The sequence below is a fragment of the Myiozetetes cayanensis genome, unplaced genomic scaffold, assembly GCF_022539395.1.
Source record: "Myiozetetes cayanensis isolate MyiCay16 unplaced genomic scaffold, myiCay2020 scf30, whole genome shotgun sequence".
Lineage (NCBI taxonomy): Eukaryota > Metazoa > Chordata > Aves > Passeriformes > Tyrannidae > Myiozetetes > Myiozetetes cayanensis.
This window is the reverse complement of record NW_026087522.1, coordinates 1154585-1182516: the sequence shown is the minus strand read 5'-3', so window position 1 is coordinate 1182516 and position 27932 is coordinate 1154585. Positions and strand designations below refer to the sequence as shown.

Sequence of the window (27932 nt, the reverse complement as noted above, 5' to 3'; positions counted from 1 at the left end):
TCTGTTGGAAGGGCCCATCACGCATCAAGCTGGTTGCATTTTTAACTTTTATTGGCTGTATTTCTGGCTTTAAGGTTCACTTCTGTGACACAGGGCCATGGGTGTTCTTGCACAAATGAGAGCAGCAGCTTCTGGTCCTTGAGTTGATGGTGGGTCCAAGGGCAGACTGAGGACCTCTTTTCCCTCCCTGCCTTTCCATCTGCTTTCTTGTGGCATCCCTGGGGTGAAAGCTGAAGGAAATGTGGCTGTCTCAAACTCTGATGAGTGTTTAACCACTGTGGTCTGCCAGTGAACAGGTCTGCACTCCAGCCATGTCTGTGGTAAGGAGGGTACCAATCTGTATATGATAGTACCAGGGTGTGTAGTTCTGGGGTTTTCAGTGGCTTTGGAGCTCAAGATTTTAAACCCCCAAAATGCTGCAACTTCACTGAAAACAAACCTGAGCTGCAACTGCCCTGGAAACCAACCCCAAAGAAATGGGAGTTTCACTTTCTCTTCCCTTCCCTTCCCTTTGGTAAATCAGTGTTGCAATATTTACGCTTAAATTAAACTAAAAGCAGAGTTAACCAGGAAAACTGCAGCATTTCATGGCACCAGTCAGTGGTGTTGTCTATTAAAACAGGCCAATGGGGAAGAACATTTTGGAGAGTAACACTTTTAATCCAGTAACAGTGGCAGCAACTGTAAAAAGCTTGTCAAGAATGCTGCTGTTTAAGTCCTGGTGTGTTGTTTAAGGTCAGCTCTGACCTGCAGCCTCCACATCACATGTATAACCTGTAATTCCGTGGATACTTAGGCCAGAGTGGCTGGCTGTTGTTACAAAGTCAATATTTGATGGCTTTGGTGGCTGAAACATGAACTCTGATACCGAGTTTTTAATTTTCCGGCTCTCCCAGCGCTGGGTGATGGATGGATGTGACAGGGAAGGGAGAGGAGGAGAAATTGTAACTAAAGCTTGGGGAAAGGTGGCCATGGAGCTGTGTCTGGGGCCTGCCTGGGTCACTGCTGTGGCACAGCTTTTCTGAGCAGGACCATGAACGTGAGGAGCAGAACTGGCCTCTCTTCCCTTGGTATGTGTGGAATTTATCCTTGGCTCTTAGCTGTGGCCTGGCCCTGTCAGGTCACACTTAAGCACAGAAAGCAGGTTATAAATTGAAATTTCAGTGCCAGCTCCTTATAAGTGGGGTATTTAATTTTGAGTGGTGGCAGGAGTTTGCCTTTTTGTGATTTAACAGCCCACTGTATGAGGGCAAAGGTTGGAGTTGGTGCTGCCTCTGTTTCTGAAATCGTTTTCCTCCCTTTTTAATTTCATATTTGTCTTGCTGAAGCCCAATCCTACAACGTATCTGTGTTCAGCTTGTTCCATGTACTCAGGAGAATCCAGAGCCAGGACACTGGACCAGGCAGGACTTCTCCAGTGGAGACCACTGAGTGATTGCTGGTGATGAGTTCAACAACCAGTTCATCAGAAGTGTCTCTAAAGCACAGATTTCTTTCTTCTGTGCCATCACAGTTTCAGTGCAAGGAAGACTTAATTGTCCAGAAGTACTTGGTTGTCTTCTTAGTGCACAGTAGCAACTGCAGTTGGGAACAACTAAAGGTTGTGAGTTTAAACTGTCTCCAAACTAGACACTTGCCTAATGGAGTGAGTTTGTACTTCAGAACAAATTAAGGCAGATTTGTTTAATTGCTTGGCAGAAGGAAGAGAGTGAAGCTGCTGTATCTGAGTGTTCTTTCAGGTGTAATTCAGAGATATGTAAAAGTCTGATAGTCCAGGTCCAAGGCTGGGAGCTGGGAACTTACATCCTAAGCTTTAAACCTGAGTAATTACTGGTCATCTTTCACAAGCTGTTTAACTATTTTGTGCCCAGAATGTCTCTGAAAGAAGAACCTGAGTATTTGCTGTGGGGTGCTGATTACTGCCTTAATTTTGAAGTCTGATGCTTAACCATTCTGTGCTGCTTTGTTAATAACCTGTGACTTGCTTCATGGTCCCTCTTTTTGAGCCAAAACAGGCCAAATCCCTTGTTCAGGAATGCTTTCAGTGTTTGGTTCTAGGTGTGTTCCATCTCTCAAGTGCAGTTTGATAATTTATATTTGACAGACTTCAAAATTGCAGAGCAGGACTGGGAACTGCTGTTGCTTCAGCACTGGTAGTTTGTCTTCAGTGCATGAGAAGTGTTATCTCTGAGTAAGGAAAACTGAAGCCAGGAATGAGGAGTGCTGTAAAAAAAGGCAATTTACCACAATCTGGGCTTTTTTTAATGGGGATTGATGGAATGGCAATTCTCAGAAAAGAAGTGACAGCGTGAGGTTGTGATAATATTGCTGAGGAAAGATTGGGATGTAGTTGTGGGAGGGAAGCTAATTTGGGGTTTTGAGGGCTGTGGTGACGCTCTGTAACATCAGGTACAAGGAGCAAGGACTTACTAGTAATTTGTAGATGAATAAAAAGATGAATAAAAAGACCCCTGGTTATAGTCCTGTATTCCTGAGTCTACTTCTGTATTTTAGCTCTTTTATCTCCAGCTGTTTGTAGAATGGCTGTCTGTATCTAGAGAGAGAAATGGGCTACTGTGTTCTAGGAACTGCTGCTCTGGATGGACTAGAGTGCGCTTTTAGAGTGGGAAGTCCCCCAAAACAAAGAGCATTTAGCAAACAGATAAATAGTCCGTGGCTGTTCAGCTCCCCACGAGTGATTCAGTCCTCTCTCTGGAATGGCTTTGGGAGTTGGGGCACTTCAGCTTGTCAGTCAAGCTGCCCAGTGCTGTTCTGGTTGTTCTGCGAGGCTTTGCTGCTCTTGGAATCTGTGTCTTAAACTTAAAATGAGTTGGAAAGAGGGGTTTGTGTTGTAAACACGAAGTGTTTCATTGATCAGCCTGTCCTCAGGAGCAGTCCTGCCGGGTTACGGCTCTGGAGCAGCTTTGGGACCCTTTCTACCCTTTCCTTTTAAAGGTGCAACGTAAACAGTGCTGGCTGGGGTATTCCCACCCTAGGAATGGCTTTCTGTGGTAGCTGGAGCTTCTCAGAACGGGTGTTGGGAGGGCTGAAATGAAGCCCAAACTCACTCACAGTGCTGAGGGAAGAGTTAAGAGCTGGCTGTTCCTGCCTGTACTGTCTGCCTGCCTTTTTTTTTTTCCTCCCCCTTCTTTCTGTTCTCTCCTGACTTGCCTATTTAGGCCACAGCTACATGTTTGGCAGCATTTCTGCTTAAAGAGGCGCTCCTTCCCACCCTGCTGGCACGGGGTGCTCACGTCACTGCACAGTGAACTTGTTGGGGAAGCTGATCCAGCTGAAAAATTCGTAAAATCGGCCTTTTCGACGGGATTATTTTCAGGCTGAGCTGAACCCTGGTGTGATTCTCGAGAGCTTTGCGTGTGCCTTCACCAGCAGAGCGTGGAGGGTGAGCAAGTGGCTCCAAGGGACACGAGGAGCTCTGCAAGAGGGTTGGTGTCTTTATAGGACTTGCTGTCCAGTCAGCACAAGCCCCCGATCTCTGCGTGCTGTGCTGCTCCCAATGGTAAAATCAGCTGCTGAAAAGGACTTTAAACCTTTGCTGCTCAAGATAGCATACTGTTCAAAGTATGCTATCTGAAGGCCAGCAATAAAATACTGTTACAGTAACAGCATTATTCTAAGTGACAGATTTTTTTAGTACTCGTGGAGAGGTTTTCTGCTGTGGCCACGCAGGCAGAAATGAGGTTTGCTTAGTGTTTGGTAGCTCTGTTAGTAAAACCAGCTTGCTAATGTCAGCCCAGTGGAGTTTCTTTGAAGTTGCTGTAGAAAATAATGCCACTTAAATGGGAGATGGATTATTACTGATTGCTTGACTGTAAAGCACTTTAAAAGCTAATCTGACAAATGATAATCTTCTCTTATCGGTGTCTTATCAGCCTTAATATGATTTGAAAAATGGATCCCTTGTTTGGGGTTTGGTCTTCACCTAAACTGATGTGTATTGTCTTGCATTAAACGCTGTAGAATTAGGCTGCCTTTGTTTTTAGCTGCTGTTTAAGTGTGCAGGCAATTAAATCTGCTGTGAGCTGTGCCTCTTGCAGCAAAAACACCAATTACTGGTGGTACCACGGTAAAGCTCCGGTTTGTTCTTTCATCTGTGGGCAACACTGGGCTCCCAGAGTAACTGCATTATATAAGATGTTTTAATATCTGCCTCGAGGGTGTTTTGCAGGCATTTTTTCATGTTTTCAGTGCTCTGTAGTATGCAGTGCCATGACTGTCTGCAGTGTTTCTGGTGTGGAGTGAAAAGTTTAGCAGAACAAGTCAGTGCTCAGCCATCACGTGAAACTGGGCTTTGCACTTTTAAAGAAGTGACTGAAAGGAATGAAAAGCCTTGGCTTAGGTACATGTTTAGGTTGTGAATGTGAACAGAGACAGCAGTTACCGTGTCCCAATGAAATGGAAAGCAGATAAATGCAGGAAGTATTTATTGATCCAAACCAATTTGGAATAATCCCTTTCAAGAAGGTCTTGCAGTCAAAATAACCATGTCAGGACAGTTTTCTGGGTTTCAAGCTTGAGTGGAACATATTTAATTACAGCTTTGTTAGGTTGCTGTGGCTCAGTTGTGTTCTCCCAACGTGCCCCAGCTAAATACTGCTTTTGTAGGGTCAGTGTGTCAGTCAGCTGGGAATAGAAAAGGCCATGGTCATTCTTGGATGCCTTGGAAAATGGGGGAAAGCCTAAAAACGAGTCTTATCTTCAGAGATAAAGTATTGATACCTTGGTAATGATTCGATACCCCGTGTGTGTTCACTTGCTGATGGTTTTTGCAGCAGGATTTCCTGGGGTGGATGTTCTGGTTCTCACTTTCTGGCTCCTTAGGCCTGCTTTGGGCCATTGCTCTGGGCAGTGTGGTGGTACCTCAGGGTGCTCTTGCCTCTTTCTCTGTAGTGACTGGAAGCTTTTGGGGTCATTCATTTGCCTTCAAAACGAAGCACCCCCATCAGGTGCTGCTGTGAGGGGAGTTGATATTCCTGAGCACAATTATTTGAGGCTTCTGTGCACGACTAATCCAGTGACAGCAGCAGAAGTGGCTGGAAGCTGCTCCCTTCCCTCTCCTGAGTTATCACTCTTTTGTGGAGCACTGGAGGAGAAGTTATTCCTTTGGTCAGCCATTCTTTCTCCCAGTGTGTTTTCCTCTCAGTGATCCCCCAGTGATAACACCGGGAAGAAAAGCAGCATATTTAGGTCACACGTGAAAGCCCCGAGGCGGCTCTGCTCGCGTCTAATTCGGGAAGGAAATTTTAGGGTCGGGGGAAAAAAAGGGGTTTAAAAAGAGTTGTGTTGTGAGGAAGATCGGTTTCCCCAGCTCTACAGAAATGCATTTGGTGTGGAAATGTTTCTCTTTGCGTTTTTCAACTGCAGTCCTTAAATTAATGCCCTGGGAATAACGTGATCTCCAAACACACACACACGCTTGGCACGGTGGTTTTGAGAACGTGAGAAAAGATAATTGCATATATTCAGGAACAGTTAAGGTAATTGAGACTTCATATTATAGTTGCTTATTTAAATACAGGGTGATTTCTAATATATTCTTGCCTGTTGAATCCCAGTAACTTCCTACCAAGTTAAAAAGATTTAAATTTCATTGTCCCAGGGGATGGTGGGGGAAATGGACTGATGGAAAACTAGAAATGGAGATGACTGGAAGGAACCATCCAGAGTTGTTTCCCCTGGAAGGCCACCAAGTCATTTTAACTCTCCCTGCTTTATTTGCCCTGTCAGGGACCAGTGTGCCTGTTTCCTAAGGTGTAATTCCAAAGCTTCTGATAGTTTTTTAAGGATCTTTGAGATCCTTGCAGGGCAGTAATACTACTTAATACTCTCTATCTTGTTTTCAGCTGTTATACAACTCTTCCAAAATCCAAAGAAAAGGCCCTAATCTATAAATAGAGGTGGTGAGAGATTTAAAATAAGCCACTTAAAAATAAAAGTTGGTATTTTTCTCAGATCAGTAGACTATATATATATATATATATAATTTTAAGAGGTGTCTGCCTTAGAGTTGTCAAGCTTCCATTTTGCATCATTCAGAGAAGTGAGTGTCAGGAATCTCAAAGTCCAGGCCAGAAATTAACATTGGCCTCTTTAATAATGATTTTTTTTTTTTTTTTTAAAGAAGCTGAGGCACGTATGCCTGGGCCAGAATAGAAACACAGGAAAACACATGCCAAGTGGGATACAAAAAAGAAGAAAAGGCAATTGGTAAAGGGAAGATTTTTCTTTAGGGCTCCGAGAGCCACTAAAGATGCATCAAGTATTAAAATGAACTGCTGAGTGAGTGAGTGACCATAGTGAGGGGACTAATCAGAGATTTTTCTTCTACACTCACTTAATAGAACTGTGTATTTATCTCTGCTGGAAACTTCAGTTGTACTTGTGACCTTCACGGGCGCTGTGCTGCCGGCAAGCTGCCCAAAATTCAGCTGGTGAGCGTCCCTCCCTCCCTTCTCCCTTCCCTCCTCCCCGCCTTCATGGCAGGGCAGAGCCATTTCTCTTTGCATTTCCCTTGCTGAGGAGGAGGCACTTCCCACATTGGCCCAGGTACAACGTCCTCCTGCATTCTGCACACGGAGATTTAAAGGCTGGAAATGTTTGGCCTGAGTTTTTTGGAGGCTGAAATAAAAGCTTTGCTCAGGGAATGTGGGAGAAGAGGCTCAAACAGCAGGGTAGCTTCTAGGGCTTGGTTTGGTTTTCTGTTTAAATCTGCAACACAAATGCACTCCAAGTCACAGAATGCTAATTATGAAAATCATTATTATTTTTTGGTAATCCTAGTGCTGATTTTTAACTTGCAGGGTATGTTTTGGAATGGCTTCAGCGAGAAGAGCAAATCAAATGAAGCTATTCCAGGGCTCTGCAGCTTTCTCAGTGACAAGAAAGGCATTGCCTGGAGGCTTCTGTTCTGTACATGCAAAACAATGGCCCAGTATGTTATTTCCAAATATATTGTTATTTGCAAACAGAACACCAACCCCTGGCTGCTCTGTGCCGTGCAGCCTATTGAAATTCTGGCCGTGATTCCAGCTGAGATTTTTCCATAAATAGCTCTGTACTACTGGGGAACACAAACAAACCCTGAGAAGACCCGAGGTGAGGTCTGCTGAGGGGCTGTGCAGCCTGTGATTAGTGTGGACTTGGGGTAGAGACGTTCTGGATGTGAGGAATGTTTTCTGTAGGGTGACGTGGGGGCTGCCAGCAGGAACTGAGAAGTAAATGATTACCAATCACATTAGCTGCAAGGGCTCGTGAATCACCTGTATTGAGCACAGCACAAAAAGGAGTACAAGCAGAAGCAGGTAGGTTTTCTTTTTACTTCTGTGCCTTGCCTGGATCACAGGGCTGCTTTTTCTGCTGGGCCTGTTGCTCACAAACATTTTTGAACAAAGCAGAAATCCCCTTTTAAAGGCAGTCAAAGAGCACAAAAATAACTTTGGCATTTGTGAAATCACTACTCTGAGTGGAGACTCTCCAGTGTCCTCAGCCCCTGGTTATCCCAGGCAGTGTGTTTGTCAGCTGTCCCAGCAGGGCACTGGCTCTGTGCTGGGAGCTGGATATAGCTTGGAGTCACACTCGTGGAATTGGGTTGGAAGGGACATTAAGGATCATCCAGTGCCACCCCCTGCCATGGACACCTTCCACTAGCCCAGGTGGAAGATGGCCTTGGACTCCTCCAGGGATCCAGGGGCAGCCACAGCTCCTCTGGGAATTCCATCCCAGCCTCTCCCCACCCTCCCAGGGAAGAATTCCCCCCCAGTCTCCCGTCTCTCCCTGCCCTCTGGCAGTGGGATCCATTCCCTGTGTCCTGTCCCTCCATCCCTTGTCCCAAGCTCCCTCTCCATCCTTCTTGGTGGGAACAGCTCAACTGCTGATACTTCTCCTTTTTAAGTCCAATGGTGTTCTCAACTTGTTGAGATTTTTTTATTTTATTTTATTTCCAGAACATTCTTTTTCATTCCTTGTAGGCACATTGAGAGCAGCTCCCTAAGAAAATGGAAGTATAAATAAAAGCAGCCAAGCAATCCAGCAAAGCACTTCTGCTGCCGAGGGGTAATGAGCCTGGGTTTGGAAAACAGATCCATTGCTCACATATTTATCCCAGGGAGAAGAAATAAAGCTTTAAAGCTTGAACAAAACCGAGTCAAATTCTTTTAATGTGTTTTGGGAAAGCCTCATCCTCCCTGTAACTTGCATTTTTCAAAGCCTGGCTTAGGAGAATTACGGAGCACTCGTGTAGCGTTAGGGATAAATCTGGAGGAGCCTGCTGAGGGTGTGCTGGGACTTAGCTCTGGGGGGTGCAGGTTTTCCAGGGAGCAGTGGCTGCAGATGGAGTTTGTGGTCTCCTGAATCTTTTTAGGATGTCCTTTATCTCCAGGTCAGCAGGAACATTTTCAAGGGCTTCAGCGTGGCAGTGCTGCTCTGCCCAAACAGACATTTAATTTCTCTTGTTAGCAACATCAGGTTTATTCTGGAAAATCAGTAAACCTGGATTTTTACCCTCAGCAGAGCTAAAATTGAGTTGTTACTCTCTTGGAAACTAAATATGCAAAATCAGTTTTGCTGTAGCTTTATTAATGACAGGCTGTAAATTAAAGCTCTGCAAGCAGAAAATATATTGGAACAAGTCACGTAGCAGAGTATTAAAAACCAGACAAACGCTGTGTGTGAGGAGAGATGATCAAATCTGTTATTTATAAGCCTTTTTGCCTCAATTCTCCTCGTATTGCTCAACAGGTCCCTCAGTTTTGTGAGTGACAGAACCTTCAGATACCTGAGGGCATCTCAGATGAAGCAATTGTGGCCATGAGGTTCCTGCTGGAGTTAATTTTGTCCCCCTGTAATTAGATATGTATGATCTGTATGCAGTTGTACAAAGGACAGAAATGATGAGTAACCCCCCAACTAAATCCTGCACGATACAAATATAACTGAACCATTCGGGCATCTTTGTCCCAGAAACCAGGGGAGGTTTTGCTGGCTGAACAGTGTGTGTGAAAGAAAGGAAAAGGAGGATCATAGGATGGATCTTTCTGAAAAAAAAAAAAAAGAGAGCTGTGGATTGTGTACCTACTGCTTAGGGCAATTACTGGGTTTAAAGGGATAATGTGTGGCTGAAATGGGAAAATTCCAAGAGGAGGAAAATCTTTTTCTTGTGTCATTTATACAAATTATCTCCCTGTCTGCAGTAACACTTAATACTCAGTGTCAGGGTTCTACACTTTTAATACAGCCAGTCCCCCTTCAAACAAACCCCAGACTTCATACTCTTACTTTTTAGCTGAGATTTCGCTGGGGGATACAAGGAATTTGCTTTTAGGTAGGGTTTTATTGCTGCAGCACCAAAGAACACTGTGTGTGTGTTCATCTTCTGCAGTGATTTAAGGCAGGTTTGGTCCTGGAACTGTTAAAATCTTTGTTAATGTCCAGAATTCCGTGGCTCTTGAGGGAAGTCTGAGCTTCTGGGCTGCTCTGTTTGCCTCTAAACAGGGACACTTAATTTTCCAGTTAAAGTGGGACTGATGTGATGGGAATGGGATACAATCAGACCTAGGCCAGGTATCCAGAATGTCAGATGGCTCTTTATTTAACACATGATCCCTGGAAAGCAAATAATTTAAGACTTAGAATGCATTTAGGTTTTATGCACTTCACGTTTCTGTCCTTTTTTGTTCCTCTTCCCCACCCAAAGCATCCTTCCTCAGGGGTTGCTAGGGCTGCATTGCCTGTGCAGGTGATGTTATCCAGCCTCGGGGTAACCACTGCTCCCAGGCTTTTTTTGGTAATCCTAAACCCTGAGTGAAGAGGAGTTCTCACCCTGATTGAAAGGGAATTGATGCAACACTGTGTGTGACACATCCTCAGTAGGAGGCCACTCTTCTTTTCCTCTTCCCCACCTGAAAATAGATTCAAGCTTCAGAGGCTGGAATCTCTCAGCAGCTGAATTTTGTGATGTTCAGAAAAAAAACCCCATGGTGGCTTTCACATCCAGCAGCTGGCTGGCATTAAAAAATGCTGGATTTGCTGTTGGTTGCTTTATTTTTTTGTTTAAAAGCAGAACAATTCTGGTTGGAGGGAGGAAAGCCTGTGGGGAAAAAAAAATCATTATTCTCTAATATTGCAGCAGCTTCAAAGAACAGGCTCGAGGAGGAGTTGTGATTTTACCTGCTCATTCCTAGCTGTGGATAAATGTTGTGGTTCCCCAACTGTGGGAGGTTCACCCTCCTTTCTGAGGTTATTCAAGCTGGGCACCAGGGCTGGATTTCTGCCACTCAGGCCTCTTATGTTTATGATATTAATAAACTGGTGTCAAATGTCCTGGGAACGGGTGATGCAGGTTGAAAGACCTTTGTTTCAACCAACAATAGACCTGAATTAGTGTGACTAGGAAAAGCAAATAGGCACTTCCTGTCGTATTTTAAGGAATATTTGGGGTTGGGAAGCATGTGTATTAAGAGATGTGAACTAAATGCTCATCATTTGCTGTTTGTCCCTGGTAAAACCCCTCCCTGCATGTTTGTGCATCTCTATTAGTCTTCCTAAACATGTTTGCAGTTGGAGGCATTTCCAGGCTGATCCAGTGTGTTACATTTTTTACATCACCTGATGCTGGAGCCAAGTTAAGCTTGACTGGTTAAATAAGCAGTGCCTGGGTGTGGGCAGCCCAGTCAGCAGGAGTTTCTTGGGGTGTTTGTACCTGCTCTGTTGTAAGTGTATTTATTTTCCTGCTTCTCTGAACGTGCTCAGACTTCCTGCACCGTCCTCTGTTCTCCCAGCTAGATCATGTCCAGCTTTAGGGCAAGGCAGGTACTGGGAACTCTGGTTTGCAGCTTCTTGAGAACTAAATTCATTCCATTTATTGTCTTTCACCTGGTGGAAGAAGAGAAATTGCCTGCTGGTTTCCTGTGCATGTGTTCTGAAAGGAACTGCAGTAATGTCTTGTCTTAAGGTTTAAAAATAGAAAGTAATTAATCAGGGTGAGGAGGGTTAATGGTTTCTATCCAGAAACCAAACAGCTTTGCATTTGTTTGTGTAGAGAGAACATTCTTCTGTCTGCTGTTGTTATGAGTTTAACAAGAGGGGATTTTTCACTGTAATTTTGGAAACACTTATTAATGACTTACTCGGGGTTAAAAACCCCAAAACTATATCATTGTCCCGTCAGATGAAGTGGTTTCAAGGGGCCAGCTCAGGGCTGTTCCCATCTAACCCAGCCTGGCCCTGTGGGGTTTTTCTGTAGGTTTACAATGAAGTTGGTATAAAAGGAGTTACAGGATGCAGAGCCAGGCATGGTGAGCAGGAATAAACCCTGCAGTGGGGTCCAGCCCTGAGGTCACAGTAACTGTGGTACAGATATTGCAGGGTGGATCAGAGTCAAATCAGTTTAAGATGTGCAAGTTCCTTCTCCAAGCTCCTACTGCTTTTCAGTGTGAATGCTTTCTCTGCACAGAGCAGTTTTCTGTCTCTCCCAGTGGTGGGAAGCACAGAGCAGTTCACATCAGTGCCTGACATCTGTTTGCAGAGGGCTCGGACTCGCTGCTCTTTGTCATCTGTGTTTTCCTCTGCCACCACAGGTGTCTCACAGTGCTGTGTGCTGGAGCCTGAGCTTCCTACTATAGAGGAGGCAGGAAGCCAGTGGTCTGTGGTTTAAATCCATTTCCTTTCTGTTCAGCAGAGCCCAATTGTGACCTTGTTTAGGGAACTGTTGTGAGTGGGAGCTGGTGGAGCCCGACTATAGGGACAGAAATGCTCATTGGCTTTCTGGTTGTGGGCTCAGCATCCCTTCTGCAAATCCAGCTGTGCTGGCTGCAGATGTGCTTGCTCCTGAGCATTGTTCCTTGCTTCCCCCAGCAGATGTGCTCATCTAATGCCTTCAGTTCAGCCCTGGTGAACTCTGGTAGCTGAGCAAAACCCAAATTTGCTTGACAGAACTGAAGTGTGTTGGGGATCACTCCCAGGAGTCTGAGGTGGTGGCAGTGTCAAAAGAGTGTTCCTTCTAGTGATTTCTGCTACTCCTGAGCATTGCTGTTCTTGCACACTTATTTATTGGTTCAGAAATGGACCGTGGGGGAAAATCATGATGAATTTGGTGGTGGGAACATGACCTGAGTGGAGATGAGTGGAGCAGTTGCCCAGTGAGGCACAGCAGTTGTTTGCCAAACAGGAGTCACAGTGTTCAGTGTGCTGCTCCCTGTACAATTAGATTGCAATATTGAACACAGATTGTGCTTTCTATGAATTGTTTATGTGTTACATACATGTTCTGTGTGTCTGTTTTATATGTTTGTATGCTCTCTGTTTAAATGAGGAAATTGCTTTGATAACACACTTAACTTGAGATCCTGTAAAGATTTCTGGGTGCTGGAGGAGCTGCTGTTCCACACGAGAGGCTTTCACAGATGGAGATTCTGTTCCCTGCTTTACCATTACCTCATAAAATACTTTGTATTTGTTACTATCCCCACCTCCAAAGGTTTTGAGAGTCACTTCTGTGCTAATCCTGTTCTCTGCAGTTCCACCTTTTCTCGCTGTGGCTTTGCAGGCAGGAGCAGCTTTGCTGCGCAGGGCAGGTGGATTTGGGGTTGGATCCTGCTCTGAGCATTGAGCCCAGTAAAGCTATTTAGGAGCATTACCAGCCTTATTACATAAAACTGATGGCAGCAAGGGTTTAAGGCTGGTGTTGCTGTGTTAGTGCAGTGGGAGGGGATGGAAGTTTGCTCTTGTTTTCCAGGAAGTCACGAGGCTTTAACAAAAAGTGATTTGCATGAATTTGCAGACCCGCTAAATAACATTGTTTTGAACTTTAGTATTAAGTTGCATTACCTCTAAACCATCTAAGAATGTGTTGTAAATGCGTCTGTAAGTTCTAAGCCATCCTAATACTCGTAAATCCTATGGAGTAGTTGTCTTGGAGTGCTGGTTCTTTCCCCTGGCTCCAGTTCCTCCTTCCACGACAAAAAAGTGACTGAATTCCAGCTCCTGCTTCTGAAGGGCTGTTGATAACAGGGTGTTCTTGCTGTCATTGCAAACACATGGATGTGACAGCACAAAGAGTGATCTCAGAAGGATGTGGCACTTGAGGATGCTCTGAGCCTTGCTTGGCCATGGAGGAGGAGAGCCCTGCTTACCTGGGAGCAAGGAAGGCAGAGGGCATGTTAACGTGGCTTAGGAAGTGACAGGAAAAGCTTAATTTAGAACTGTCCAACTTTTATTTTAGGGAGCTAAATAAAAAGTTAAAAATAAAAGGTGTAATCATAATAATGATGATAATAATGATAAGTAAATCACTGGTGGTTTCAAGTCCAAAGTGGAAATAGAACTTGTCCAGTGATATCTTTTCTCAAAGATTGGAAATAGAGGGAAAGCAGGAGGGGTTTGGGCCTGCTTGGCAGTGTTTCTGTTTGGTTATTTGGGTGAGTAGTTGATGCAGTGAATGGCAGGTGTGAAGTACCACGTGTATTCCGTGTGTGGATAGGGATGGAACCAGGGCTGGGAGAGTCCCAACCCTGGAGTGCATCTTCACCAAACAGCCCCAGCTGCTTCCACACGAGCTACACGAGGAGTTTATCGTGACTGGGTGTTTTCTTTTCCACTTGCAGCATCCCGGGGCCTGGAGCTCTTGGAATGAGCATGCAGGCCAGGGAACAGTCTGTCAATCTTCCTCCATCTCCACAGATCTCCCAGAGTGGCAGAGGCCAGCAGGGCCAGCCTCATTCCTGGCTGCTGGAGCTGCAGCCTGTGCTCCCCTGTGTTTGTGCTCTGCCCCTGGCAGGGCCAGCAGCTCTGAGCACACACTTGGCCAGCACACAAATTCCCCTCCCTGGGAAGGAGGGCAGCTCTGCAGCACAATTCCAGGGCTGGGACCTGGGAGAGAACAAGTAGCCAGCTGGCTCTGGCAAAGCCTCAGAGCACAGGAGGGAGGATTTTTGCCCCAGGGGTAAAAGAACCCCTTTCTTTCTTCTGTATTTCCATGTATTTCTTCCCATCCCCACATTTGTGAGGGAATCAATGTATTTTTAATGCCCTGCCTGGTAGAGAAGAAATCTATTTAAAGGCCTTCTGGAACGACTCTTGAGCAGTGGATTGAACAGTAGGAATGCCTTATCCCAGCTGCCTTTGGAATTGTTGCCTAGTCACTTCGGAGAGGCGGAATGAATGCGGGGAATCGCTCTTGCAAGTGAATGAAGAGAAGGGAAATGAAGTCAACAGTAAAACCGGTCATGGTAACTTTGAAGCACACAATCCTTGTGTTCCCTTCCCCCTCTCCACATACATAAATTAGGGATGAGGCTGGAATGCAGAGGGTGCTTTCTTTTGTGCCATCAGCACTGAGCAGTGACTGCCATTTGGCTCTCCTGCCCTTCCCCTGGAGTGTGCACTGGTGGTACCCTGGGCTGGGAGCTCCTCTCTGCACCAGACATGTGTGGTCACTCTTCCTTTATCTCATTTGAACAGCCTTCCTGTTCACTTGGAGATTAACACTTCACTGCCTACCTACAGAGATTAATACACAACATATATCAGGGCTCCTGATAAATGTAGTAAATCCAGATCCCAAACAATGGGGGTGCTGGTGGGATGACTCAGTGCATTGTGTAGCTGCTTGAAATATTTGAAGCCTTGGAAGAGCTTTTGTTTTCTCTCCAGCGTTTCTCATTGTATTTTTTTTCCCCAACGATTGAGGATGTGGCTCCAAAACAAAATCACTACTGGAAACAAGAAAGTCCAGTCAAAAGTCACAATTTTCTGTCATTTAGCTGGGCCTTGACCTGGAGTTTTTGGAAGCTGCATCTTTTCAGTAGCCTGAAGCAGGGAGGTTTTGCTTCACCCTGGATTGGGAAGGACCAAACAATCCACAAGTGATTTCCAGGCACTTAAGGTGTGGAATTCTCCTGGAGAGATCTCTCGTTGTCTGTGGAGACAATCTAGGAAGAATGGCTCAGCTATGCTCAGCAACTGTGCCTTGAATTCATCCATTCCTGTGCTGCTTCCTCAGCTTGAGGCCTTTGGAGCTTCCTTGGATTTTAACAGTAATCCTAAGAGTAGGTTTCTTAACGTTTCCCGATGGATACAGTTTCTGAAGTGCCCTTGGAATGATCACTCGGTTTTTAGTTGGATCAAAAGAGCTGCTTCTACCCTTAAAGCTGGGAAACTGAGGAAGTGGGCTCTGCATCAGGCCAGAAAATTGTGTTTTCAGGACACAATTACCACCCTAACAAAGTAACTTCTCTACATTATGGATGAGATTGGAGTTGCTCCTTTGGAAAATTCCAGAAACGGTATTTTAAACCACTGTGAAAGTGTATAAACAATGAAAGAAGTTACCAAAATGCTTTTTAAATACCTCAATTCCTTGTTCAGTCCTTGGAAACATCAGGAGTCTGCTCCACTTGTGTAAACACGGCTGATTTACTTGCTCTCTGCTTAGGCAGCAGATCAACATGAGTCCCAAAACTTGCACAGAAACCTTTTAGGTCTGGTGGAATAAAGACTCTCTTTGTTCCTGCCATGATTGACTCGCTGCTGGAGAGTAGGTGACATGTTTTGCCTACCAAGCATGTTTCATAAGCAGAGTTTATATAAAGTTCACGGTACATTAAAATAGATAGCCTCTTCTCTGCTAATAAAATCCCTTTTATTCTATTATTGGCAACAAATTGAATACAGGATTGCTTTTCAGGTTTGTGATGGGCCTTCTGGAAACGAAGTCATTGGATTAGAGTATTGTTTGGATTGATGGAGCTGCTTTCTCCCCTCCTTCCATGGAACAAAACCTGGGGATCAGGGGCTTGGCTTGGCTGTAGGGTTGCATTTCCTTGAGGTCAGGGTGCCAGTGGAGCGCTGGGGATCTGCCTCTCCCTTAAATATCCCTCCCTTGCTCACCAGCAGTGCCTTGATGTCCTGCTCTGCCCTTGGCCGAGGTGTGGCAGTGTGGTATTCCAAAGGGGCAATTCCTGGGTTTGGATGGACCACTGGTGGTTGTGCTCTCCAGTGCTGATTTTCTGTGTGAGAGCAGCATCTCAGCCCTGCTTTGGGGATGCTCTCACAGAAATCCTGTGTTCTGCCACTTCCTCTGGACATTTTGGGTTGTCCTTGGAAAGGGAACAGTCCAAGATTACTCACCTGGCATTTATTGATTTATCTTTAGTTTAAAAACTAATTAATAGTTTTCCATCGCAGTTGCTGCTAAGGAATATATTTTGTTTATAATTTAAAACTGATCTGCAGGGTGACCATTGTGAGTTGCCTTGTTTGTCTCCAGTTAACTGATAACTTCCTTCAGGTCTCTTCCCATCAGTGATGTGGTTTGCACAGTCAAGATGACTATCAGTTTGATACCAGGGATTGCTATTCTTCTCTGTGTATATTCACTGTTTAATTTTAGCACTTACAAAAATACTTGTGGTCATGGAAACCTTCCTCATCCAGAAGAAATACTTAAAGTTTTTTAAGAGACTGATGAGTTTATTTCCTGATTTGCTGTAGCTGCTTGTTCCTTGCATTCCTCAAACACTGATGCCTGAACTTCTCTACCCTGGTACCTCTTGCCCTTAAGTTGTCAAATGTGTACAAAATTCTAAAATTAAAATCAAGGTATGGATATTCTTTTACACTTATCACAGTTTTCTGGGTCACTCGGTAATGAGAAGAATTCTGAACTTGTGGGGTTTTCTCTCTGTTTTTCTGCAGCTGATATAATTTCTACAGTAGAATTTAACCATTCTGGAGAGTTGTTAGCAACAGGAGACAAGGGAGGGAGAGTTGTCATCTTCCAGCAGGAGCAGGAGGTGAGTCTGTCTAATTACACCATATTAAATGTTCTGTTCTTACCCATTCCCCTTTTGAAAGAAAAGGAGCGTGTTTTTATAAAAAACTTTACACAAAGTGCCTGTCTGTGTTAGAAATGATGAAAATAATGACATTGAGGAGTAAAGAAATTAATGAGAACTTTGTGACTGATAGAAATTATCTGATGCACTCCTAATGTGGTCCAAAGGATGTTTAAAGTGCAGACCAGAAAGTGGGGGAGGGCAGGAAAAGGCCTGGAGGGAGTGAAGTTGGTTCTTACAGTGACTCTGCCTGGCTGGGAGGATGATTTCAGATTTCACTGGAGCTGGGGAAATTAAAAGTTGCCCTCAAGCAAGCGAGTGGCTGTGCCCTCAGATGTCCTTTTCCATTCTGATATCAGTCAGGTAAAATCACACAACCATAACACAAAGGGATCTTCTCACTTTACCCTCGTCCCTTCGGTCTTTGGGCTGTTAGATTGCAATACTGAACACAGACTGTGGGAGTTGTTTTGGTTAGAATGTATTGCAGGGAGAGGATAATCCAGGATATTTCTGGGAGATGTCACCTCCCTGCCCACAAACATCAGGCTGTTGCTTTTCCATCAACGTTCTGTTCAGTTCCGAGTCCGAAAATCCCAGACCGCAGGAATTCCCAGAGCAAGTTGTTGTTCTGTGCTGGCACGTGGGGAACGCCCCTTGCCGGTGGCAGTAAATCCCCTGGGTCAGTGCTGACATCTAGTGGGGGCTGCCCTGCCTCTGCCCAGCTCCAACTCCAAAGGCATTTGGTGGCTTTCCCTTGTTTTCCTTCTATTTTTTGTTTTAAATTATTTTTCTGTTCCTGAGTTTTAGCTTGATTCCTTTCGTGTAACTTAACATTCCCTGTTCAGGTGAGCCTTGTTTGAGGGACTCCTTGGTTTTTGGTGCATCACCCCTGGCTCACATCCTTCTGAGCTGGGATCCAGCTGTAGGAAGAACCACCTGGCTTGGCAGATTAAGTTTCCCAGCACTGTTTTTGGCATGATTTGACTGCTGGGCTTTTAGGGAGTGGACAGTGGGATTGCCTGGAGTTAGTTCTGCCATACACACAACTGCCTGGAGCTGGTTTCTTATGTGAAAGTACCTAAACTATGAGTATTTAATCTGGATTTGTGTGCCCCCTCTCTGTGCTGCTGCATTCCTGAGCTTGGCAGGCCACACCTGCAACACTAACACAGCAGAGAGCTGCACAAACCTGTGGGACTTCACCCACTGCCAAAGTGGTGCCACCTCCGGGCTGGAATGTGGCAGGCAGTGACATCAGAGCAGCAGGAAATGAGTGTGGATCTCACAGAAACCCAGCAGGAATCTGCGTGGGCAGCCTGTCAATTACCTGAATTGGATTTTAACATCAGGCACTCTGGGCCAACACCTCTCCTTGGCTTGGTTTATTTTTTGCTTTGAGCACCATGAGATGGTTGAGATCTGGCTTTTCTCCCCAGGATGGATGTCATGGATTATCTGCTCCTGTAGAGTTTTACTAGAATACACACACAGACTGTTCAAGCTTCAATCATTATGGCAAGCATGGAATTGAAGGAAAGTTGCCTGAATTTCCTAAGGCATTTCCTACAGCACAATGGATTTCCTTTCCCTGCAGCGACCCAGCTTCACTTGTTACTTCTAACTGAGGCTTGGAACAAAGTCCCTTCCGTTCTCCAGGGTGGGAAAGCCTGGAAGGGAGAGGTGTGGTACAGAATTCCAGTGCCAAATTTGATTTCTAAGCATTTTGTCCACTTTTTCTCTCCACCCCCCAACCCCACCCCAGCTTATTTTGAAGTGTAAGAATTCCTGACAGTCTCAGTGTGAGGGGATGATGCAGCAGCAGATGCAAGGAATGTGACAAATGTGGGCCAGCCAGGGCTGGATCAGGTGTGTTTTGGTGAGGTCCTGAGGGATGAAAGGAGCAGAGGACATGAGGCACAGAGGAAGGAAGGAGCAAAGTCCCCAGTCAAGAAGATATATCACAGCAAAGGCATCTGATGGTGCAATCCCTGAAGTGGGTGGGACAGGAAGAAATCAGGGAATTCAGCTTGAAACCATTTCAGGTGCACGTGGGGGGAGCGCTGGGGCAGAACTGGCTCCAGTTTTGTGTCACCCATGGCAGGGAACTGAAGGTTCAGTCCCTGCAGTGCATCTAAAACAGCTTTTGGAGAGGAAATCCTGCAAATCTGGGTGGTTTTCAGTTTTCCAAACATTTCCACCCTGCAGGGGTGACTCCAGTGTCAGAGATGTATTCAGCAGAGGTGTTAAGGTTTGTTTTTTTTTTTCCCTTCTAGAATGAGGAAGAAAAAAAGCTTCTTAAGCAGTTTAGAAGCTCTCAGGGAACGTGGGGATTATAAACCAGAATAGTGGAGCTGCTGGGACAAATTTAGAGGTGGCATGTGGGATTTCCATGGTGTGCCTGGAAAGCTGAACGTACTCACTGAGTAGATTTGCCATATGTGTGTCTGGGTAGTAGGGGAAGGAATATTCCCCTTAAAAAAGCAAAGCAAAGGTGGAAAAATTAAAAATTAAGAATAATGTTTAGGGAAAATAAGTTTTATATTCAGCTTCTTGGAATTAATAAATCCACTTGTACCCCAGCAGCCTTGCAAAGCATATTCTGCTCACTGCATATGTAACCTGATCATTTAATTCTCTTTTTAGAACAAAACCCAGTCTCACAGTAGGGGAGAATACAATGTTTACAGTACCTTTCAAAGCCATGAACCAGAGTTTGACTACTTGAAAAGCTTAGAAATTGAAGAGAAGATCAACAAAATTAGGTGGTTACCCCAGAAAAATGCTGCTCAGTTTTTATTGTCTACAAATGGTAAGTTGTGACTTTACTTGCCGTGGTCCTGTGTTAATGCTGTTAGGATTTGGTCTAACCCTCTCCACTTGCAAAAGGCTGGAGTCAAGCTGGGTTTAAATGCAAGTATGTGGGAATGTGGCTCTTCTGGCTTCCCTGGGCACAGGGTGGTGGATTTGGGATTTGGGATTTGGTTGCTTTATAGCCCAGGGGCTTCACCCAGCACCGCTCACACCTGTGTATGTGAGTCCCTGTGCCAGAGCTTACAGTATTCACAACAATCCCTGTCCTAACTGAAACTTGCTCTAACTTCTTTTATAAAAAGAATAAGCTGTGGAGGAGGTTTTTTAAATGCTTTTTATCTTGCCTTGTTTTCCCCAAGCAGCATTTTTGTCTTTTTTGGTGCTCGTGGGCGGCCTTGTCTTGTTCGAAGGCATCAGCAGTGACAACTGGTGTCTCTGCCACAGCTCCCATTTTAAAACTGTGGCTCTTTTCCTTTTTAGATAAAACAATAAAGTTATGGAAAATCAGTGAAAGGGACAAAAGACCGGAGGGTTATAATTTAAAGGAGGAAGATGGACGGTATAGGGATCCTACTACAGTTACAACACTACGGGTGAGTCGTTCTGTCTGCACCAGCCACGTCCAGGTCATTCCTCTCTCCCTCCCCCAGCACCGACCAGGGAGGAACTGCCCCCTCAGATCCTTAATTTTCCTGTGATACCTCCCCCCAGAAATATTTACTTCTGAGGTGCTTTTGAGCTATTTCAGCCAGCTGGGTGTGTTGAAGGACAGTGATTTCCAGCGCTGACGTTCGTGGTGCGTTCACCCCTCCAACCTGCCTTGCTGTGTGTGTTGCAGGTGCCAGTGTTCAGGCCCATGGACCTCATGGTGGAAGCCAGTCCCCGGAGGATATTTGCCAACGCTCACACGTATCACATCAATTCCATCTCCATCAATAGCGATTATGAAACGTATTTGTCCGCGGACGACCTGCGGATCAACCTGTGGCACCTAGAAATCACAGACAGGAGTTTCAGTATCCTTTGGCCACTGTTTTGGTGGGATGGGAACAAGGAAAGCTGTTGGGTTTTTATTTCCTTGCCTGAGAAGTGTTTTGTGTAGCATGTTTTTCTCCTTGTTATTTCTCCTTGGTAATTGTGAGGGCTTCTGGAGAGCACAAGGAAATCAGGGAGTGGTTTGGCTTGGAAGGGGCCTTAAAGATTGTTTAATTCCTGCCATGGGCAGGGACACCTTCCACTAGCCCAGGTTGCTCCAACCTGGCCTTGGACACTTCCAGGGATCCAGGGGCAGCCACAGCTTCTCTGGGCAACCTTTGCTGTGTTTTTTATAATGATAACCTAATGGTGGAATTAGAATTTCAGCAAAATTAAGTTCTGTATGAAAAAACTTGGGGTGCTAATCCCTAGCATAGAACTGATTACTGCTGCAGCGGAGCAGAAACGAAGGAGGTTTTGCTATTAGAAGAATTAACTTCAGACTGATGGAGAATGTGATGTTACCATTTTGCTTGCCAGGCGTGTCGATGTTAACTTTCACCTGGTTTGCGACTGGGTCCCTCATTTCAAGTCGATAAATCCCCAATCCCTTGTGCAGAGCAGAGCAGATTCCTTATCAGGGTGCTGCAGACATCGTAGATATCAAGCCTGCCAACATGGAGGAGCTCACAGAGGTGATCACGGCCGCCGAGTTCCACCCCAACAGCTGCAGCACCTTCGTGTACAGCAGCAGTAAAGGCACCATCCGCCTCTGTGACATGAGGGCATCGGCTCTCTGTGACAGGCACTCAAAGTGTGAGTTGTCCTCCCTCTTTAGTGCCTCATGTGCGGTGGGACTTCTTGCTGTTGGCTCAAACCAAGATTTTAAACCCTGCAGGGTTGTGTGTGTGTGTGTGTGTTTTTATTGGATTTCTGCAGTATAAAAAAAAAATCTAAATAAATCTTAAATTTAGATTCGTATTTGGCCAAAGGAGTGAATAAAATGAGTAGCAGCTTCAGCTGGGGAGGCTGTGTAGACACTGCAGACTTCAGAGGCAAACACCATTTGCTCTGTAGTTGATGCTGGAAATCTTGCACAAGTGAGTGAAGATTTCACATATTAGCAAGTAATGCACTTGTTTAGAACCTGACCTTGATATGTGAAATGAATTTCAGAGTATGACAACTATATTATAAGGGTTTCTCCCTCCAAGCTATTTTATACAACACAGAGTAGCTCAGCGTGGAAAGCTTGTTGAGAAAACCTTCATCTAATTTGGGTGTATCTTGAATTGAAGAGACACAGATTTACTCTAGAAATGCCTGTCTCATTTTTTGCACAGTGTTTGAAGAACCAGAAGATCCTAGCAACAGATCGTTCTTCTCTGAAATCATCTCTTCCATATCTGATGTCAAATTTAGCCATAGTGGTCGATATATGATGACTAGAGATTATCTGTCAGTGAAGATCTGGGATTTAAATATGGAAAACAGACCTGTGGAAACGTACCAGGTATTGGGTGAAGATCAGGGAGGAAACCTGAAATTAAAATTAAAATTAAAAATGGAAATTAACACCTTGAAAGAGGCTGAGCCTTGCTGGTGGTCTTGGGGTGGCAAAGTCCCATTCTTGTCTGTAGGTCCAGGCAGAGCATCCATGAGGTTTGGGGGTCCCACACTCCTGCTGAGGGATCAGGGTTCTTGCAGGGCGATTGCAGAGCCCAAACCCACGTTTGGGGCTGACAAAGCCTCCCCCTCACCCAGTGGGAATGTGGAAGGGGCATCTCCAGCCATGGGGTCTTCAGTTGACTTTATTTCCTGGAGAAACCGGGAGGTGAAACATTTCCTTGGCAGAGAATGAGCTGCCCCTGCGAAGCGCTGGGCTGTTTGATTTGGGAGAAGGAGCTCTGGTGAGCAGCCCCAGGCACTTCCTTGCTCTTGGAAGGGACTCTGGGCAGTTAATCTTGCAGGTGTGTCAGTGAGAAGTGGCTCAGGTTGTGTCCCCCCTCCCTTCCAGGTGCACGAATACCTCAGGAGTAAACTCTGCTCGCTGTATGAGAACGATTGCATCTTCGACAAGTTCGAGTGCTGCTGGAACGGCTTGGACAGGCAAGTGCAGTTCTTCTCCCTGTGGCACTTGAGGGCTTTCCAGGTTATTCTTAAATCAGGCAACTGGAAGCATGACCTCAAATAGCTGGTTTTATTCGTGGACTGGCCTGGACAACATTTTAGTCCTCCAGCAGATTTTTAACTCTGTAAGAATCTGCCCCAGACCTGGTAGGGGATCCAGGTGTGTTTCCCCTCTAAGCTGCCTTGTCAAAATGATATAATATGGATTTATATGTAATGTAAACTATTTTTAATTATATATAGTTATAGATATTTTAATCGAATTTTTAAAATGATATATAAGATATTGTATATATAGAATAATATTAAAATCAATATAAAGTATACAATCTCTAATAAAAATTATATATGGCATCTATAAGATATACAGAATAATATATGAAAATAAATATATAAAATCTATATAATAAATTATATATTAAACATTCCCTGTGGCTGGAGCAGGTGTGGGTGAGGCTGTGCCTCCTTTCCACTTGGGTAACAAGGTGTGATCCGAGTGGGGTGATAAAAGCAGGAATTTCTCTATATAAAATATATAAAATAATTAATTATATAATATATAATATATAGTATAATATGTAGTATAATATATAATAAAACAATATATAGGTATATAATGTAAGATAATTATACAATTATATCTAATTGCAATATATTTGTTACGTATTATATGATATGTAGAATAATAGTAGATGAAATAAATGTAAGATATATCTATTAAATTATATACTAAACATGCCCTGTGGCTGGAGCAGGTGTGGGCCAGGCTGTGTGTGTGACCCTCAGACTTGCTAAAAACAGAATTCCCACTGACTGTCTCCCATTCTTCCCCCTCTCCCCGCGCAGCATTGTCATGACAGGCTCCTACAACAACTTCTTCAGGATGTTCGACAGGAACACGAAGCGGGACATCACCTTGGAGGCCTCCCGGGAGAACAACAAGCCCCGCACGGTGCTGAAGCCGCGCAAGGTCTGCGCCAGCGGCAAGAGGAAGAAGGACGAGATCAGCGTCGACAGCTTGGACTTCAACAAGAAGATCCTGCACACGGCCTGGCACCCCAAGGAGAACATCATCGCCGTAGCCACCACAAACAACTTGTATATATTTCAAGACAAGATGAATTAGGGTCGGCATTCCTAAACTGAAGAGTCACTTCCTGCATAGTTGAAATAGTTGAATTCTAGCATTTGTACCTGTAAGGAAAAGCGAGTGAGGTCCATTATGGCACCCCTTTCCAGTGTTTAAAAACGTGCCATATGACAACACACTTTTATAGCTCCATGGAGAAGGCTCTGTGGCTCTGTTGTCTCCATGCCTGCTAGCCATTTAGGTGAGGATAGGGCACTTTTTAATTTAAATGACTACTTGCACCATCTTGCCTAATGGACTAGACTGGACTGTCTCAACATCGGTTTACTCCACTTTTTATGCCTTCCATTGTGGTGACGTCAGACACAGGGAAAGCCTTCAATCATGCTATGGGATTTAATTGTGTAACCTCATTACTGTATCATTCGTGGCCCCCTTTTTTTATTAAATACAGCTCATTCTTGCTGTGGCTTGTAGCATTCCTCCTCCTTCTGGCCTCCTGGACTCCCCCTTCCCCCTCGTCCCCCTCCACCTCGCCTTGGTGGTGGTGTATAGAAAAAAAAAAACAAAACAAAATAAAGCACATAAAATGGGTCCGTTTGGGGTCAGTGGTAAAGGGGGTCTGTGTTGCAACAAATGTTTTAATAAACAGTTGACTGTAATCACTCCTTGCCATGTCTGGCACCAAAAAAAAAAAAAAAAAAGAAAATAAGGAAAAAAAAAAACAAAACTACTGAATAAAAGTGACAAAGAATGGAGAATCTGTTTTCTTTTTTTTTTTTTTTTTTTTAATCTACCTCTTTATACAAATACTCTGTGTTTTACCTTAGATGCATGAAAATAAAATGATGTTTTTTGTAATGATTTTAACCAGTATTAATTCTTTCTCCTGGGAATGAAGAGAGGGGAGGGATTTCACAGGTACCTGAGCGACCAGAACACCAGCCCGTGTGTTGTGAGCACTTCCATCTCAGCACCACCAACCGCTGGCTGTCAGGTGTTTGATCTGAGCACTCACCTCCTATTCCAGCGTCCTCCAAGGCTCTTTTTTTTTATTTTTTTTTTTTAATTTTTAAAATTTTGCTTAAATCAGAAGGGGAATAGAACCTGCAGGTTTTCCAGTCCGTGTGTTACGGGACCGAATGTCTTCACGTGTCGTCTCGTCCTGGTTCCTTTGATGCCTTGTTTTGGGACAAAGTACCTTGAATGCCTTGTCGAGAGCTGTCAGAGCTCGTGTGTGCCAGTGGGATTCATAGGTAATGACTGCCCTGCCTTCTGCTGCTCCACTTGGCTGTGTTTCGTTGCTGTCACCGAGTGGAAATGTGGTTTTGACCTTGTGCAAGTGTCGCTTCTGGCTCGGCCAACTCCCAGAAATGTTCACTGGCGTGTGGATGGAGAAGCTGCATGAAATCAGTGTTGGTAGTGGGGGGAGAGAGTGGAACTCCTCAGCACATAAGGCTTATCCAAAGATGAACTAGATGTCGATGCTTTATCAGGCTCATGAGGTGTTTTTTTTTAAAAAGAGAATTTTTGCTCGTTGTGCTTTTAGGTTTTACTCATTCCTCCTGGAAATATTCAGTGAAGTAGTGAACTTACCTTGACTGGGAGAATTTTCACTTTTCAGTTACCTATAATTGAATTATTTCTGTGGCTTAGGTAGAGGTAGTTATTAAAATGCCTTTATGATTTGGTCAACTGAGATACTGTTTCTGCTGTAAAATTCTGGCTGGGTTAGAAGTTGTTAACAAGACTACTCTCGCAATCACTCTTTTAAATTTCTCTCAAGTCCTTGTGCAGTGGTTTGAAAATGTAAAAACTCTGCTATTTATTAATCTGGTTCTCTTAAATACAGTATTTGTCTTGTACCATGCATGCCTGACCAAGAGCCTTTGTAAGGGTTTTACCTTTCTCCTCACCTCTTAGCCTTGTACAAACAACTGAACTGCCCCAGGGACAGCAGCTGTTTCCCAGAGGGGGAATAAACTCGTGGGCCCTGCTGCATGTGACTAATTTTACTCCAACCAGACTTACTAATAGCTGAGGAACCAACCTGTTGAGTAACGTTAATCATGTGTACAGGTGTTTACAGGCTCAGGGCCAAGGTTTATCCCTTATCTGAGCGGGAGGGTGAAGAGGTGAGGAGATGCTTTTGCATCAGAGCTGATAAAATTCACCTGTGTGGTGAAGGGTTGTGGGTTTAAGGCTGCTGGTTTGGGAAGGTGAGAGTCGTGGCACTAAGGCTGCTGTGCTGTCCCACGTCCCAAAGGATGCACTGAGATGGTTCCTAGCACAGATCCAGAGGTGTGGGGACATGCAGATGGTGCAGAGTGACCAGGGGCATTCACCTAGAGCAATACTCCAGTACAGCGCTCCTCTGGGACCTCAGCTGGCCTGCTGGGATGGTTTAAGGCTTAGCCTGGGACAGGGCTTTGGGATTGTTGGTAGGGTGTCATCTGAGGTTTGATTTCTCCTCCCCAAGCCCAGCTCCCACCTGTGGTGTCACAATACCCAGCTCGAGATTTCTCTAAGCACACTGTCCACTGATACATGCTGTAAATCGTCTATTTTATTAATAAAAGTCTGCAGAGAATACACTTTGTCAGGATGCTTTTTATCCCCTTCCCTGCCCCTCTCCTCTCCATGAGGTGTTTCTGAAGGGCTGGGCCCTTCCCTGTGCCTGTGGAACGGTGCCCCCTGTTCCTGTCCCAGGCAGGAGGGTCTGGGGTCACTGCCCTCAGCTGTATTTGTCATTCATTCCCTGCTGGAAAATGCCTGGAAAACACTGGATATGCAGCAGCACCTGCTTTCCTCCTGCTCTGCCGAGGCAGGACTGCAGCATTTATTATTTAAATTCCATTTCTTTTATTACCAGCCTAAAGGGCTCAAGCCCAGCTAATGCTGTCCAGCAGAAACCTGTAGTTCTGCCCCTCTTGGGGAAGGGCTGCAGGATGATGGAATACTGATGTTTTTCCAGGATTATTTTTATTGTCATCTTGGGTTTGGGTACAGCAGAGCTGGGGAATCATTTCCTGTGTGCTGCTCTTCAGCTCTTCCCCTCGGGCTGCTTTTACTGAATAAAAGGTGCCTCTTTTTGCCCTTTCCCGTGGAATTGTGGAGGGAAGGATTGGTGTAGTGGGTCGAGGTGGGAAAGAGGCTGCCGTGTGATGATTGTGGCTGGCTGGAGCTGTTGATGTTTGCTAAGGGCAAACACATTCTTTAACCCGGTGTGGAAAGGTTTGGGTTTGTAAAAACGAGCCGTGGCTGGAATAAAAAACAGTGTTTGATTCTGCTGGGATCCAGCTGAGAGAATAAAACCTGTGAATTCTCCACATAATGAATGTCACCCTTACATTTTAATAATCTCAACCTTTGCAAGCAGGAAAAAACAACACCGGCTGGTTTGTTTTTCTGATGGTTTTCTGTGCCGGGGAATCTCCACTAGGAGGCAAAACGTTACCAAAAAGAGGTGGAGGCTTGAAAAACGCGAGGTGTGGCCGCTGTCCCTTGAAGTCGCCTCCGGAATCGACGCTGCCATAAAATGTCAAATCCCGGAAAACATCGAACCCAAGAAAAGCGTTTCCAGGGCGCGTTTGTCGCGGCAGGGAGAGCCCAGCCCAGGTGGGCAGGGCAAAGAGCCCTCGGTGCCGCTGGGCTGTGACAGGTTGGCATTCAGGAGTGCTAAATTAAGGAAATAAACGTAATAATGGTGTGATTATAATGGTTTGGGTTGGGAAGGGACCTTAAGGATTATCCAGGGACAATTCCCACTATCCCAGGTTGTTCCAACCTGGCCTTGGCCACTTCCAGGGATGGGGCAGCCAGAGCTTCTCCAACCATTTAGAACACCCTGGAACCGTGGGATAAAACAGTGGGATTAGCTTAGCTCAGTTAAATAAACTGCCTTAATACTTGTTTCATTTCAATCAACTTAAATGCTTTTATTTTTCTTTTTTTTCTGGAAGAAAAACCTTTTTATTGCGCTCAAGTACAAAAAGCCCTTCCCAGGAATTTATGGCCATTGTTTCTCCTCTATCGACGTGTGGTTTTCTGTCCCTCCAACCCTGCCATTGTCG

General features: G+C 44.9%; 1 protein-coding gene across 1 annotated transcript in view; it reads left to right on the top strand.

Annotated features, from left to right (window-relative positions):
- The window catches only part of PPP2R2A (protein phosphatase 2 regulatory subunit Balpha), a 29228-nt gene extending 4611 nt beyond the window's left edge, over positions 1–24617 (top strand). The window contains exons 3-10 of the mRNA XM_050325711.1: positions 16711–16808; positions 19497–19662; positions 20145–20257; positions 20503–20680; positions 21291–21455; positions 21983–22152; positions 22657–22748; positions 23616–24617. Of these exons, the coding sequence (XP_050181668.1) occupies positions 16711–16808; positions 19497–19662; positions 20145–20257; positions 20503–20680; positions 21291–21455; positions 21983–22152; positions 22657–22748; positions 23616–23895 (1262 nt within the window). The 3' untranslated portion in view covers positions 23896–24617. The remainder of the gene's footprint in view (positions 1–16710; positions 16809–19496; positions 19663–20144; positions 20258–20502; positions 20681–21290; positions 21456–21982; positions 22153–22656; positions 22749–23615) is intronic.
- The last annotated feature ends 3315 nt before the right edge of the window (positions 24618–27932 follow it).